Here is a 16,421-nt window from a genome sequence, read left to right as displayed (position 1 = left end):
CAAACTAAGAACTATTAGGGCAGAACAGATGGGAATGATTGCAGAAAGAAAGAATTGTGCTGTAATGAAAGCCTGCTTATTGAAGGAAGGTACTCATGTCATAGCCCATACCAAGTTACCACAATATTGAGTCTATATCAAGTGACATTTTCTTCTCTTGAGCTATCAGAGGAAAGGTGAGAGGTAGAGAAAAGGGAAGGGTTGGAAATGCAGAAAATGGAGATGAAGCTCAGTTCTTCAAGCAGGAAAATGAGGAACAGAGTTAAGTGTAGAAACATTAGCACGAGCCAAGAAACATAAAGGAAGACATACTCCTTGATCTGAGGAGTTTACAGTCTAACAAAACACAGCTCCAGGAACATGTTAAGGACTCCAAGATAATGTAGATAACTATAGACCCTCGCAGGGTTTCTGAGCCTGGGCTCCAGCCTCAGCTCAAATGTCTACAGTGATAGTTTGTAACCCAACAGCCCAAGTTAGCTGACTTGGGATAGCTGCAGCCATGTTATGGGTCTTCTGTTGTAGTGTGAGCATACCCAGTGAAAACAAAAAGGTCAGGATGAGACCAAGCTGTACAAAAGCAGCTGGGGAAGGACTACTGCATGTGTGTGTCTTAATTTGTCTTTTAAATCTGATGTCTAGCAATTGAAGAACAGTTGAAACTTAGATTTATTTAAATTAGTGAACTCAGCTATAGATTCTTACCTCTTATTACTCATTTCTTCTAGTGTTCTTCCATAATGCAATACCTTTTGTAGGATTTGGATTCTTGGATAATGCAATTATGATAGCTGCGGTAAGTTTGTTTTTATGTCTGATTTTGATAAAGGAACTGTAGTGTGTCAGATTAAATAAACATTTTATTATGATTTCCAGAAGACATTTTTCTACCATGTTGTTAACTTCAGTCCCATTTTAGTACTTCCACTGGGAATATTTTTACATTTTATTTATTTATGCAGAATATTTTCAAAATTTGGTTTGGTTTTTTTTTTTTGTTCACTTTTCAGAATAGTGATGTTCATGGCTGAAGGGGCAAAATTAGAGCTGATCTTATTTTGGCTTGGTTTGAAAAGAACTTGCTTTTTTCTGTCTGCTCTTAAAAATCTGTGCAGTGTGAGCAGTCTTAATATGTGAACAATCCTTCTTTCTGTTGACTGACACTGGCTTGTTGTGTGACGTTAGACATGTCATGAAACATGTCTGTCTTATAAAATGGTTATAATGCATCATAACACACAGGAGTACTGTAATGCTTAATGTTTGTAAGGAATGTTTGTGACTTGCTGATAAGTGGTCCTATAGATATGCTGTAAATGCTGTGGCTTTTTTATTACAGTATTTTATTAATCTAGGTGGGTTTAATTGGAATAGCACTTTCAAATATTTCTACTTAGTTCATAGATTCAATGGCCAGAAAAGATCATTGTGATCGTCTAGTCTGAACATCTGTATAACATAGACCATGGAAGTTCCCCAAAATAATTCCTAAAGGCAAAATAAACTAGTGGAGTGGGAACAGGAGTAGAGGCCAAAAAATCTTCTTATCTTGATTTTTACCACTGACCCTAGAGGGTTGGGCATGCTACTTAATCGCATTGTGTCATCTTCCTCATCTGACAGTTAAGGCTGTAACTAACTCATGTGGTGCTGAGTACTTACTATTTTGATTAGCATTTGAAGATGTAAAAGTGTTAGAATAATTATAACATGCATTAGTTTTACGTTTAGCTAAGAGAATTAAAATAGGAAATTAGTATGCTGAGATTGGAGCTCTTGTTTTCTGATGTCCAGTAGGTAGCCACTGTGAAACAAATATATAGTATGAAATGAATATAGGAGATACTAAATATATGAAGCAGGGACTTGTATTTAAGGGAATGGGAAAGGCTGGAAGGAGATGTATTGGTCAGGTAGAAGCTATGATATTACCTATCTCTGTACTTCTAAATAACGAAGCAAGCAGCCGTCAGTCTGTTAAAGTATGAATGTTTTTAACTTATTGCTGACAATTAATGCCTCAGATAATGACAAGACAAACTTTTATTTCCAGGGAACCCAAATAGAATTATCGATTGGAGTTGTCCTGGGAATAACAACTATGGCAGGCAAGTAATATAAACACAATAATAAATGTAAACCAAAATGGCAAATTCCAAATCTAGACTGAAAATGAGCCACATGGATTTGAGGTAGCTGCTCTTTGTTCCATAATTGAATCTTGTTTATAGACAAACAACTCTCAGTTGTTAAAAGTAAGTATTCCATCTACAGTAAAGGAATTTTCCGCTGAAATACCCTCTAAAGATATTGATAGATTGCAGTTGTTGTGTTACTTTTTTTTTTTTTTTTAAATGGCATTTGTGTAGGAAAGCTGTAAACCACCAGAGGCCTGATTCTGCAAGCTGCTATGTGCCTGCAACTCTAAATAAAGTACACAGGAGTTGAGGGAACTCATCCTGCAAAATCAGGCCCACAGTCTATAGCTCTTAAGTATGTTTAAATGATCTTGTCTGTTTACCAGTATTGGGAACGTATTGTTTAATTCTGTCATACTATTTGAAAGAAGACTCTAAAGTTCCAATTGCAGAGAAAATGGCACTTAAATGCTGACATGAAAGTAGGGCTGACTTTGTCTTGTGTAAATCTAGCTGTAATTCTTCTCCAAATTCTGCTTTACTACAAAATTATTAAAAGTTATTTTCATGTAACTCATTAATGGTGGCCAATGCCAGATGCTTCAGTAGTAATGAACAGAACATGGCAATTATTGAGTGATCCATCCCTTGTCATCCAGTCCCAGCTTCTGACAGTCAGAGGTTTAGAAACCCTGAAGGCATAGGATTGTATCTCCAACCATCTTAGTTAATAGCCATTGATGGATCTATCATTGATAAACTCAAGTAATACTTTTTGAACCCAGTTATACTTTTGCCCTTCACTGCATCCCCTAGCAAGGAGTTCCACACATTGACTGTGTGTCGAATGAAGAAGTGCTTCCTTATGTTTAAACCTGCTGTCTGTTAATTTCATTGAGTGAACCCCTAGTTTTAGTGTTTTGTGAAAGGGTAAATAACACTTCCCTGTTCACTTTCTCCACACCATTCATGATTTTATAGATCTCTATCATTTTGAAATGCAGAGTGTATAATTTTTCCATCTGGGTGTTCTCCTCAAATATGAGTTAATAGGACATAGAATGAATAGTTTCCTTCTCTGTTTTTAGGAAAATACACATTAGCAACAGGAATTTAGTTATAAATCCAATAGCATTAGCAGATCTTTTTGAATAACTTTCTTGACATGGCTAGTATAGCCCTAGAAAGAGTGCTCAGTTGGAAAATGTCAAACATAAAAGCCGCAAAAATGTGGCTAAAAATAGTGCCATGCTCTGTAATTTTCCTTACTGAGTCCCTGTTAAAATGTGAAATACACCTCTACCCCAATATAATGTGACCCGATATAACACGAATTCGGATATAATGCGGTAAAGCAGTATTCCCGGAGGGGGGGCCGCGCACTCTGGTGGATCAAAGCAAGTTTCACCTATAACACGGTAAGATTTTTTGGCTCCTGAGGACAGAGTTATATTAAGGTAGAGGTGTATCGTCAAGAAAAACTGTTTATTGAGAGGGAAGTGGTGTCTGATTATGCCATGTTGATGTGTGTGTATATATAAATTTTATAATATATAATTTATATAATTTTATATAAAATAAAATTTAGTTAGATTTTCTTCCCAGTTAAATAACTAAGTTAATTAGAACTATCCTTAAGATTAGTTTGGCAATTTAAAGGTTTTTGTTCTGCTTGTCCATACAAGATTCAATATGTTGGTATACACTGACTGAATTACCAGTCTTAGAAATTTTACACCAGATCTGAAAAAGTTGTGTCTAGGCATTGCCAATGGCATTTAGTAACAGACAGGCAAAGCCTAACAGGCGGTTTGGGCTTTATGGAAGCACTGTGGTTTTTAGTATTTTACAGACCTCATGGAATGCTTTGTGACTATTCTGTGTTGGATAGACTAACAGCCTTTACATTGGCCAAGTGAACTGTTGTTTAACTTAATAGCTACCCTCAGCACCAAAATATTGAATTATCTCCTTTTATTTTTACTTCTGATATAAAGAAGAAATAATATAAGTTTCAAAGTTGGAGTACTTCCTGTGGTTTACTTTCAGTGGTGTGTGTGCTCTGCACATGTGGGACAGTGGTCTAGAAGGCAAGAGGAATTGGTTTGCCTTGGGTGGAATGACTTTACCTTTTTAATGTTAATTTAATTAAAAACAAATCTAACAACAAAAAAGTAAACCTGCTTGCGAGTACTGCTCTTGCAACATAAGTGTTTTAAATGTGTGTAATGGAAAACATTACTCGTTCAGGCATGTATAAAATATATTTTCTCAGAATATGAGCTGGTCTACATGAGCGTGCTACATCGGCACCGCTGCACCAATGCAGCTGTACCACTGCAGCGCATCTCAAAGACTCGCTGTGCCTATGGGAGAGCGCTAGCCTGTCGGCGTAATTACTCCACCTCAGTGAGAGGCAGAAGCTATGTCTATGGGATTCCACTGCCTTTTACTGGAATATCTGTCATACCTAGCTATACAGCTTCTAATGCGAGTGCCGCTGCTTCTGCTAACTGACTGGAAGCCTTTTTGTGTGACTCAGACTGAGGACTCCCATCTCCTATGTCAGATTTACAAAGTTGGCTGATGGCTATGGCCATTGTTAACCAGTCTGAAAATTTGTTATGCTGTGTCCCAGGTCTGAGTGAATTTCCTGAATTTAATAAATTGAAGAAAATAAGTGCACCACTTGTGATGTTAAAGCTCTGCTAGACCTACTGTTACAAATTATGCTGCTAAAAGAAATCCCAGTGTAAGAGAAGAAACTTAATTCTGATACTCATGCTATATATCTTAATTACTCTTTTGTCAGCGGGTTTTGTAAAATAATGCTTTTCTGTTTCTCAATTTTTCAGCTGCTGCTTTGGGAAATCTTGTTTCAGATTTAGCTGGACTTGGGTAAGTCTGGGTTTTGCTGGAAGTACGTTATTGCTTGATCGCAAAAAAATACAACAAAAAGCCCCACCCAACAAAGCTTAATACACTGTAGAAATCCCTTTGGGTGTTTCTAATTCTTGAAATGTGTATTAACCAACCAGATACCCATAAAGATACCAAAATAATTGGCTTTCTCTCCTTGTGTTGCTCAGAAATAAAGCTGCGTTCTTTGAATTACTGCACATGTGGCTCTCAAATTATGGTGTTCATGTGCCCCAGCACAGGGGTTTGGAACATTTTCAGTAGCAATGTCCAGGAGGGGGTTTCCCGGCATGCCCTCATGCTCCCATTCCCCAAATACATAAAGGGCACAGTGATCCCATCTGCCACTCAGTTCCTTCTAACTGCCTCAGCCTGTGAATCAGAACAACTATGGGTGTGTCTACGCTGCAAAGAAAAAAAAACCCAGGCCAGCAAGTCTCACCACTCAGGTCAACTGACTCAGGCTTGCAGGGCTTGTGGTACAGGGCCAAAAATAAAAGCTAACAATTTCTGGATGGGCTTTGAAACCCAGGGGAGAGGTGTGGGGGAAGCTAAGGGAGGGGTTGTGTCTTAGAGGCCTAGCCGGAGTGGGAAAGTCTACACTGCTATTTTTAGCCCCTTAGTACAAGCCCAAGTTGGTTGACCCGGACTCTAAGACTTGCAGGTGTGGATTTGCTTCTCCCCACCACGCCTCCTGTAGTACACATAGTGTCCCTCTGTAACCATCTTATTATTTAGTAATTGGTCTGATAGTTAGGGGTTAATTTGTTGATAGTTACTTTGTTTATATTTGTGAGTATATTGGTTATCCTTTCAATTAGCTTGTTAGCAGTAGTTGTTTTTTAAAGACAGCAGCTTATGGCAGAGCCTAGATCTCCAGGTTTTAAGCCACGTCTCTCCTGGGGTGGGATCGTTCCTCTGACTGACACCTGCGATAGATGCCTTTACTGTCTAAGTGAGGAACATGGCCATGCTGAGTGTGTGATTCTGCAAGTCCTTAAAGTAGCTCACAAAAAGTAGAGGCAGTCCAGACTTTTTCTTATGGTCTATGAGATCTGTGTTGGATGTTCACAACTTACCTCTCCAGTGCTCCAGTCAGCAGAAATGTGGCACCTTAATGGAGGAGAAATTAAGACATAAGAGACTCGGAGGAGTTCCTCAAAGCAGCCAGGGCCCCGTGCTGTCATAGTGCAGCTATTCCATGTAGACACTGCCTACACTGACTGAAGGGGTTCTCTCATCGGCGTAGGTAATCCATCTCCCAAAGAGGCGGTAGCTAGGCTGATGGAAGAATTCTTCTGTTGACGTAGCACTGTCTTCACAGGGACTTAGGTCAGCTTAATAGCACTGCTCAGGGGTGCGGATGTTGCACCCCTGGCCAGTGTAGTTAAACTGACCTGCTTTTCTAGTGTAGGCCAGGTCTCCGTTTCGCAGCATCGAATGCTGTCTCTGTGGCTGGGAGGGCAGAGGAGTTCTTCAAAGGAGCTGTTCTGCCAGTGCCGAGAGTACAGTGGAGCTCTGTCGTGCTGCAGCACAGCACAGAGCTGCGACAGAAATCTTCCTCTTCAGCTAAAAGATCTCAAAGGAAGAAAAATTCAGACAGTCACCTGTTTTCCTCAGCTTCGGCATGGGTTTCAGCAGCACTCTCCCTTTCAGTGTAAGTGTGGTCAGGACAGTCGTCTGCAGTGCTTCCCTCATTGGCACTACAGCTTTGATCAAAGCCCCTTCTGGGCGAGCATTTCAGCTGCTGAGGAAGCTTCAAAGCAAGGAGAGGCATCTACAACACCCTCACTGCAGGGACCTTTTTACACCTAAATTTGCAGTTCCGAAAGCTTATTTTGTGTCTTCACCAAACCTCAGGGTCACTCCAGATCCTAAATCATCAATCCTGGAAGTTCCCCTATCTTGGTACTAAACACATCCCCTCCTCAAAACGAAGCCAGGGTACCGCTAAAGAAAATTGCTTTGAACCAGTATGTCAATGCAATTAAGGATTTAAGTCCCACTCAAATCCTTCCTCCTCCTGTTATAGCTTCTGCATTAGAGGTTTCTTCATCCAAAGACTCTGACTCCTCTTCAGACTCTGACAGGAATCCTCCACCAAAAAGGAAATTGCATGAACGGAAAGAAAAAAGTCTTGGCAGACATATGGAAAAGACCTTCCTATTTAACCCAAGGATGCTAATTATTACTATGCTCCTTGATTCCCTCCACTTCTTTCCATATGGTCCACAACCACGGTCATATTTGTCCCTCAGGGCCTCAATAGTTGCAGTTTTGAGGAACAAGTTCTCCCACAGTATATGAAATCTATTCATGAGTCACCTGCTACAGACTTCTATAATTCTGATCACTCTCCTCATTAAGTTCAAGATGCAGAGGAACAACAAATTGTAAGTGATGGTGAAATACCAGCCCAACAGGACAAATCTTCTGATCTTCTTTCTTACCTGATGAAACCATTTCATAGGCTACACCACTTTCAGCTGATTTTAAAATCTTTGAGGAATCATTGAAGCATATGACAAAAACACTAGAAATTACTATGGTGACAGTTCAGGAAAAACATAAACTTTTTGATATTCTACAGTCAGCATCCCAAAGCAGGTTTGCACTACCTATTAATGAAGGAATATTGGATCCAACAAAAGATCTCTGGGCTACCTTTGTTTCCATTTCAGCTATTGCAAAAGGCGCCGATTATAAATATCGGGTACCCTCCAGGATTTGAGTATCTTTGTCACATCATCATCTCGCTTCTTCACCACTGGTGGTTGCTGCAGCCAATGAATGATCAAAACAGACTGGAAAATCTATCCCTAAGGAGATTGAATTTTTATTTATTTATTTATTTACTATTTTATTTTAAAGAAAATTTATTCTTCAGCATTTTTATGGATCAGGATAGCAAATTATCAAATCATGCCAGCAAACAGGGGAGTTTCAGAGGGAGTTCTGTTGGAGGAGCAGGTTTTTGTAGTCTGTAGTTTGTGGATTGTGTTGTGTAGTGTGTGTGAGTGTGTGGAGGCTGCTAGGGGCAGTGTGCTGGGAGAGCAGCGGAGCCCTGATTAGGGGTCAGGGCTTACCTGATTAAGGGTCCTATATAAGTAGCCAGCCAGTCAGGCAGCGGCACAGACAGCTGCAGTGGCACAGGAGCCAGCCAACAGAGCTGTAAACAGGGGAGTTTCAGAGGGAGTTGCCAGGGGGAGGTTGCAGGGGAGACTAAGACAGAGGAACAGACAAGCAAGTCAAGGGAGAGAGTGGTGGTCTGGTGCCTGCTGGGGGCTTGTGTTGTGTTGAGTACCAGGCTTTAGGTGGGAAGGCCATGACTGATACAGAGGCAGCAGTGAAAGACACAATGAGGATGACTGGATGTGGAAGCTGCGGCATGTACATGATCCTGGAGGGGGCGCCTGAAAAGAGCTTTGTCTGCATGAAGTGCCGTCTGATAGAGCTGATGGAAGAGAAGATCCGAGGACTGGAGATGCAGGTGCAAACTCTGGTTGAGTTCAGAAGGGGGTCTGAGCAGATGATGGAGTACAGACATGAGGAGACTGAAGGGAAAAGCTCAGATGTGCAGATGGAAGCAGGACCAAAGAATTCAGAGGAGAGACTGCTGGGTGAGGAAAGTGGACGGTGGAAGCATGTGACTAAGAGAACCAGGCAGAGGAAAAGACAGGCCAGTGAAGGAGAAATAGAACTCAGGAACAGGTTTGCAGAGTTGGAAAATGAAGAAGGGGCACAGCAGGTGGTTGCTGAAGGAGAGAGGGCAAGGAAAAAGAGAAGAGCTGATAGTCCTGCAAGAGGAGGGGAGGAGTCAATGGAGGCAACACCAAATATAAGCCCCAGGAGGATTGCAAGGGGGAATAGGAATCGAGAGGACTTGCAGCCAGTTGGTGCGGGGGATAGACCAGAGAAGCGCACTGTCACCAGGAAAAGGCAGGTCTACGTGATTGGAGACTCCTTACTGAGAAGAATAGACAGGCCTGTGACTAGAGCTGATCGGGAGAACAGAAGAGTGTGCTGTATGCCAGGTGCTAAGATACAGGATGTGGACCTGAGGCTGAAAAGGATACTAGCGGGAGCGGGGAAGAATCCGTTGATTGTCCTTCATGTGGGAACGAATGATACGGCTAGATACTCTCTGGAATGTATCAAGGGAGACTATGCCAGACTGGGGAAGACGCTTAAGGAAATCGAGGCTCAGGTGATCTTCAGTGGGATTCTGCCAGTTCCTAGAGAAGGGCGACAAAGGTGTGACAAGATTATGGCGATCAACAGATGGCTCAGGCAGTGGTGCTATAAGGAGGGCTTTGGGATGTACGGCCATTGGGAAGCATTTACGGACAGAAGACTGTTCTCTTGGGATGGACTTCACCCGAGAAAGGAGGGAAATAGACTTCTAGGATAGAGGCTCGCCGACCTGATTAAGAGAGCTTAAAACTAGAAATTTGGGGGAGATGGTTGGGAGATGTTCAGGAGATCTCCACGCCAGAATGTAACCTTGAGAAGGAAGTAAACAAAGTAATAGGGGATATAGCCGTGGACAGAAGAATTGGCATAAGGAGGAAGGGTAGTGTAGATAACAGACTAACAGGTGATGTCGGTGGTAGAATGTCTGTGCCTAACAGGGTACAGAATGTGAGTGAAGCCAAAAGGCAAAAATTAAGATGTCTGTACACTAATGCGAGGAGCCTAGGGAACAAAATTGAGGAACTGGAGCTACTAGTGCAGGAAGTGAAACCGGATATTATAGGGATAACAAATGTGGTGGAATAGTAGTCATGACTAGAGTACAGGTATTGAAGGCTATGTGCTGTTTAGGAAAGATAGAAATAAAGGCAAAGGTGGTGGAGTAGCATTGTACATCAATGAGGAGGTTAACTCTAAAGAAATAAGAAGTGATGGAATGGACAAGACAGAGTCTGTCTGGGCAAAAATCACACTGGGAAAGAAAGCTACTAGAGCCTCCCCTGAGATAGTGTTTGGGGTGTGTTACAGACCACCGGGATCTGATTTGGAGATGGATAGAGACCTGTTTAATGTTTTTAAGGAAGTAAACACTAATGGGAAATGTGTAATCATGGGAGACTTTAACTTCCCAGATATAGACTGGAGTACAAGTGCTAGCAAGAATAGCAGGGCTCAGATTTTTCTGGATGTGATAGCTGATGGATTCCTTCACCAAGTAGTTGAAGAACCAACAAGAGGGGATGCCATTTTAGATTTGGTTTTGGTGAGCAGTGAGGACCTCATAGAAGAAATGGTTGTAGGGGACAACCTTGGTTTGAGTGATCATGAGCTAATTCAGTTCAAACTAGATGGAAGGATAAGCAAAAATAGTTCTGGAACTAGGGTTTTTGATTTCAAAAGGGCTAACTAAAGAATTAAGGAAATTAGTTAGGGAAGTGGATTGGACTGAAGAACTTGTGGATCTAAATGTGGAAGAGGCCTGGAATTACTTTAAGTCGCAGCTGCAGAAACTATCAGAAGCCTGCATCCCACCCAAGAAAGGGGAAAAAAACCAAAGGCAGGAGTTGTAGACCAAGCTGGCTGAGCAAGTATCTCAGAGAGGTGATTAAGAAAAAGCAGAAAGCCTACAAGGAGTGGAAGAAGGGTGGGATTAGCAAGGAAAGCTATCTTAGTGAGGTCAGAACATGTAGGGATAAAGTGAGAAAGGCTAAAAGCCAAGTAGAGTTGAACCTTGCAAAGGGAATTAAAACCAATAGTAAAAGGTTCTATGGCCCTATAAATAAGAAGAAAACAAAGAAAGAAGAAGTGGGACCGCTACACACTGAGGATGGAAAGGAGGTTAAGGATAACCTAGGAATGGCCCAATATCTAAATAAGTACTTTGCCTCAGTCTTTAATAAGGCTAATGGGGAGTTTAGGGGTAATGGAAGGATGACAAACGGGAATGAGGATATGGAGATGGATATTACCACATCTGAGGTAGAAGCCGTACTTGAACAGCTTAATGGGACAAAATCGGAGGGCCCGGACAATCTTCATCCGAGAATATTAAAGGAACTGGCGCATGAAATTGCAAGCCCATTAGCGAGAATTTTTAATGAATCGGTAAACTCAGGGGTTGTACCGTACGACTGGAGAATTGCTAACGTAGTTCCTATCTTTAAGAAAGGGAGAAAGAGTGATCCGAGTAACTATAGGCCTGTTAGTTTGACATCTGTAATATGTAAGGTCTTGGAAAAAATTTTGAAGGAGAAAGTAGTTAAGGACATTGAGGTCAGTGGTAATTGGGACAAAGTACAACATGGTTTTACTAAAGGTAGATTGTGCCAAACCAACCTGATCTCCTTCTTTGAGAAGGTGACAGACTATTTAGACAAAGGAAATGCGGTAGACCTAATTTACCTCGATTTCAGTAAGGCATTTGACACGGTTCCACATGCGGAATTATTAGTCAAATTGGAAAAGATGGGGATCAATATGAGAATTGAAAGGTGGATAAGGAACTGGTTAAAGAGGAGACTACAATGGGTCGTACTGAAGGGTGAACTGTCAGGCTGGAAGGAGGTTACTAGTGGAGTTCCCCAAGGATCGGTTCTGGGATCAATCTTATTTAACCTTTTTATTACTGACCTTGGCACAAAAAGCGGGAATGTGCTAATAAAGTTCGTGGATGACATGAAGCTGGGGGGTATTGCTAACATGGAGAAGGACCGGGATATCATACAGGAAGATCTGGATGACCTTGTAAACTGGAGTAATAGTAATAGGATGAAATTTAATAGTGAAAAGTGCTAGGTCATGCACTTAGGGATTAATAATAAGAACTTTAGATATAGATTGGGGACGCATCAGTTGGAAGCAACAGAGGAGGAGAAGGTCCTTGGGGTATTGGTAGATCACAAGATGACTATGAGCGGCCAATGTGATATGGCCGTTAAAAAAGCTAATGCGGTTTTATAATGCATCAGGCGAGGTATTTCCAGCAAAGATAAGGAGGTGTTAGTACCGTTATATAAGGCGCTGGTGAGACCCCACCTGGAATACTGTGTGCAGTTCTGGTCTCCCATGTTTAAGAAGTATGAATTCAAACTGGAACTGGTTCAGAGACGGGCTACTAGGATGATCCGAGGAATGGAAAACCTGTCATATGAAAGGAGACTCAAAGAGCTTGACTTGTTTAGTCTAGCCAAAAGAAGGCTGAGGGGGGATATGCTTGCTCTTTATAAATATATCAGAGGGATTAATATTAGGGAGGGAGAGGAATTATTTAAGCTTAGTACCAATGTAGATACAAGAACAAATGGGTATAAACTGGACACTAGGAAGTTTAGACTTGAAATTAGACGAAGGTTTCTAACCATTAGAGGAGTGAAGTTCTGGAACAGCCTTCCAAGGGGAGTATTGGGGGCAAAAGACATATCTGGCTTTAAGATTAAGCTTGATAAGTTTATGGAAGGGATGGTATGATGGGAGAGCCTAATTTTGGCAATTAATCTTTGATTATCGCCAGATAAGTATGCCCAGTGGTTGGTGATTGGATGTTGGATGGGATGGGATCTGAGTTACTGCAGAGAATTCTTTTCTGAGTGCTGGCTAGTGAGTTGCCCACATGCTCAGGGTTTAGTTGATTGCCATATTTGGGGTCAGGAAGGAATTTTCCTCCAGGGCAAATTGGCAGAGACCCTGGAGGTTTTTTGCCTTCCCCTGCAGCGTGGGGCATGGGTCACTTGCTGGTGGATTCTCTGCAGCTTGAGGTCTTCAAACCACAATTTGAAGACTTCAATAACTCAGGCATAGGTTAGGGGTTTGTTATAGAAGTGGATGGGTAGGGTTCTGTGGCCTGCTTTGTGCAGGGAGTCGAACTAGATGATCGCATTGGCCCCTTCTGACCCTAGAATCTATGAATCTATGATTATGCCCAGTGGATAGACTGGCAGAGTTTAAGGACAAATTGCGCTCAGAGTAGAGATGAGTTTAGCACTATTTGTGAAGAAGAGCAGCTTATTGCTAAAACCCCTCTCTAAGCTAGGTTAGATGCTGCTGATTTAGAGTGCTTGTTCAGTGGCTACAGGTATCATGATGCAATGCTCAGCATGGTTCTCTGCATCAGGTTTACCAAAAGAAGTGCAAGTGACAGTTGAAAATTTGCCATTTGTTTGTCAGAGTCCATTCAGTGCCAAGACATGAATCTCTGCATTAATTAAAAGACTCAAGTTGCACACTCAGGTCATTGGGTTTATATAATTCTCCTTTCAAAAAGAAATTAGTTTCATCATCAGTTTTCAGTCTCCACATATAGGAACGCTCAATATCCTTCTTTTCCATGTTCCCGACACCAAAGGCCCTTCTGAACAGTCTAGAAAGAAATCTAGATATCAGAAGTAGTAGTCAGTTCCACTACCCTCTTCTAGAATTACTCAGTTGGGTCAGACACAGACATCAAATTTGATCCTCTTTTACTCCACCCTTTGACTCCCATCTATGTTATTTCCTGGCGACTTGGTAGCAATCACCACAGATTTATGGGTCCATTAAGTAATCAGGGATGATTATGCCATTCAATTTCAATCCTTGCCTCTTTCCCACCACCCTTCCCAGTACCTTTTCAGGGACCATTCTTATGCGAGTGCCATGCATCAGGAGATAGACGAAACTGCTCAAGCTTGAAGCAATAGTGTTAGTTCCTCAGCAGTATATAGGAAAAGTCTTCTATTCTCCATGTTTCCTCATATTAAAAAAGAAAGGTGACTTGCGTCCAATTCAAGATCTCAGGAACCTCAACGAATTAATTTGATATGCAAAGTTCCAGATAGTAACTCTTGCTTCAGTTATCCCTGTGCTGGATCCCACGGATTGGTTCATTACCTTTGACTTACAGGATACTTATTTTCATGTATCAATACACCCAGCACACAGAAAGTATCTGTTTTGTGGCACTGGGAAGCCATTACTAATTCAGAGTACTACTTTGGAATTTTATCAGTGCAGAAGATATTTACAAAATTCCTGTCAGTAATACAGACCATCTCCTCAGAGAAGGGTTTCATATTTACCATTAACTAGAAGACTAGCTTGTGTGGGGGAAGTGACGAACACAGGTCATAGTGGCAGCAAAGAAAGTGATTTGTTTATTTTCATTCCCGGGTTTAAGAATCAACTTTAAAAAGTTTCTACTCAGATCCTGTCACAATACATAGAGTTGCTCAGAGCTCTCTTAGACTCAATAGCAGTGAGACATTCCTCACGCAAGACAGATTTCAAATAATAAAAAATCTGATTCTTCACTTCCATACTTACCCTCAGACAACGATAAGGATATGCCTGAAGCTTCTAGGTCATATGACTTGTGTACATTTGTAATCCCATTTACCAGGTTATGTCTGGCTGTTTCAAGCATGGATCGAGTCTGTTTACAGACCAGCAATTCACATTGTCAATGAAAGTGCTGATCCTAGACCAGATTTTATTCTCGATGGAATCGTGGCTGATACATGGAAATGTATGTGCAGGAATTCCATTTGCTCCTCTGATTGCATCCAAAACTTTGATAACCTATGCATCCAAGATGGGCTGTGGAACACAGACAAATCAAGACCAGAGGCCATGAGTCTGAATATATCTAGAATCCACAGTTCACATAAATGTACTTGAACGAAGGATGGTAAGCTTAGCTTGCAAAGCATTTCTACCTGTCATAAAGAATTATTAGATCCAAGTTCTCATGGACAATTCCATGGCTGCCTATTACTTAAACAGATGGAGGCACAAGATCAGGCCTTCTTTGCCAAGAAGCCATAAAACTTTGGGAATGGTGCACTCCGAATCACATCAAACTGACAGCTCTTCATCTCCTAGGAAAGATAAAACGGTCTAGTGGCCTCACTGAGCAGGAAAATGTACTTATCTCACAAATGGGAATTAAAAAAAATGCAATATTAAACTGATTTTTTCAAGGATGAGGCCTTCCCCAGATAGACTTATTTCCATCAGTTCAAAATAGGAAATGTGTGATATTTTGCTCTTGAGCAGGAAAGAATCTGGAATCTCTAACAGATGATCCATGATTTCCTGGTCACACTGTTTGATGTATGCTATCCTTCCATTTCCACTAATTCCAGGAGTGTTAGACAATTATAGCAAGACAAGACTTGAGTTATACAGGTGGCTCTGGCTTGACTTTGCCAGTTTTGATTCGCAGATCAAATGCTACTGTCATCAGTTTATCATCATATCAATTTATCACATTCACAGTTCTGGAAGGCCTGTTATCTTAGAATCAGGGTCTGATTCTCCACTCAAATCCAACTCTCTGCCTTTCACAGCCTGGATGATATCTGGATGTCCTCAACAGACAGAGTATTCTTCAGACATACAGACCATTATTCTTCAGAGTAGAAAATTATCCACTAGGGCTAAATACCCAGCCAGATGGAAATATTTTACTTTATGGGCAAGGTTTAAAGGTTATGCTCCATCTCAGTGTTCAGTTCCAATAATATTAGATTACCTCTTATCTTTAAGTATCAGAGGGATAGCCATGTTAGTCTGGATCTGTAAAAACAGCAAAGAATCCTGTGGCACCTTATAGACTAACAGACGTTTTGGAGCATGAGCTTTCGTGGGTGAATACCCACTTCCTCAGATGCATGTAGTGGAAATTTCCAGGGGCATATATATACCACTACATGCATCTGAGGAAGTGGGTATTCACCCACGAAAGCTCATGCTCCAAAACGTCTGTTAGTCTATAAGGTGCCACAGGATTCTTTGCTCTTATCTTTAAAGCACTCAAGACTATTTATCTCTTCAATCAAAGTCCATTTGGCAGTGATACCTGTCTTTCATTCTCCAGAAGAGGGAGATACATTTTTTCTCATAAATCAGTGAATAGATTTATTAAAGGGCTTGTTCACATTTTTTTCCTTCTATGAGAAAGATTGTTTCAATATGGGACTTAAATTTAGTGCTTTCTTCAGTTAATGACATCCTCACTTTGAACCTTTATCAAATTGTCCAATTCATCTACATTGAAGGTAGCGTTCCTGGTGCCAATTAACATCAGTTGGTAGAAAACGCATATTTCAAGCCATATGGATTAATCCTCCATACACATTTTTTCACATGGATAGAGTAACTGAGACTGCATCCATCTCTTATTTCCAAACTACTATCCGATTTTTATATCAATCAGTTCACCATTCACCAGTTTTTCCCCACAAAAGCCTCATTTTCTCCTGCTGAATCTAAATTACGTATTTTAGATGTGAGGTCCCTGTTATATTGCCTAGATAGTACCAGATCTTTTCATAAAATGTCAAGATTTTTTCATTGCTTATAATGATAAATCAAAATGGATGGCTATTTCATCACAGAGACTTTAAAAATGGGTAT

The 16,421-nt window shown here is 41.0% G+C and overlaps 1 protein-coding gene across 2 annotated transcripts in view; it reads left to right on the top strand.

Moving 5' to 3' along the window:
- The window catches only part of TMEM65 (transmembrane protein 65), a 50,490-nt gene that overhangs the window by 24,180 nt on the left and 9,889 nt on the right, over positions 1-16,421 (top strand). For both annotated transcript variants that reach the window (XM_050941290.1, XM_050941291.1), the window contains 3 exons: positions 729-796; positions 2,054-2,108; positions 4,994-5,036. In XM_050941290.1, coding sequence (XP_050797247.1) covers positions 729-796; positions 2,054-2,108; positions 4,994-5,036 — 166 coding nt within the window. The remainder of the gene's footprint in view (positions 1-728; positions 797-2,053; positions 2,109-4,993; positions 5,037-16,421) is intronic.

This window comes from Gopherus flavomarginatus, chromosome 2 (assembly GCF_025201925.1).
Source record: "Gopherus flavomarginatus isolate rGopFla2 chromosome 2, rGopFla2.mat.asm, whole genome shotgun sequence".
Taxonomy (NCBI): domain Eukaryota; kingdom Metazoa; phylum Chordata; order Testudines; family Testudinidae; genus Gopherus; species Gopherus flavomarginatus.
Note: the sequence above shows the minus strand (reverse complement) of the source record. Positions and strands in the feature narration are given on the sequence as shown.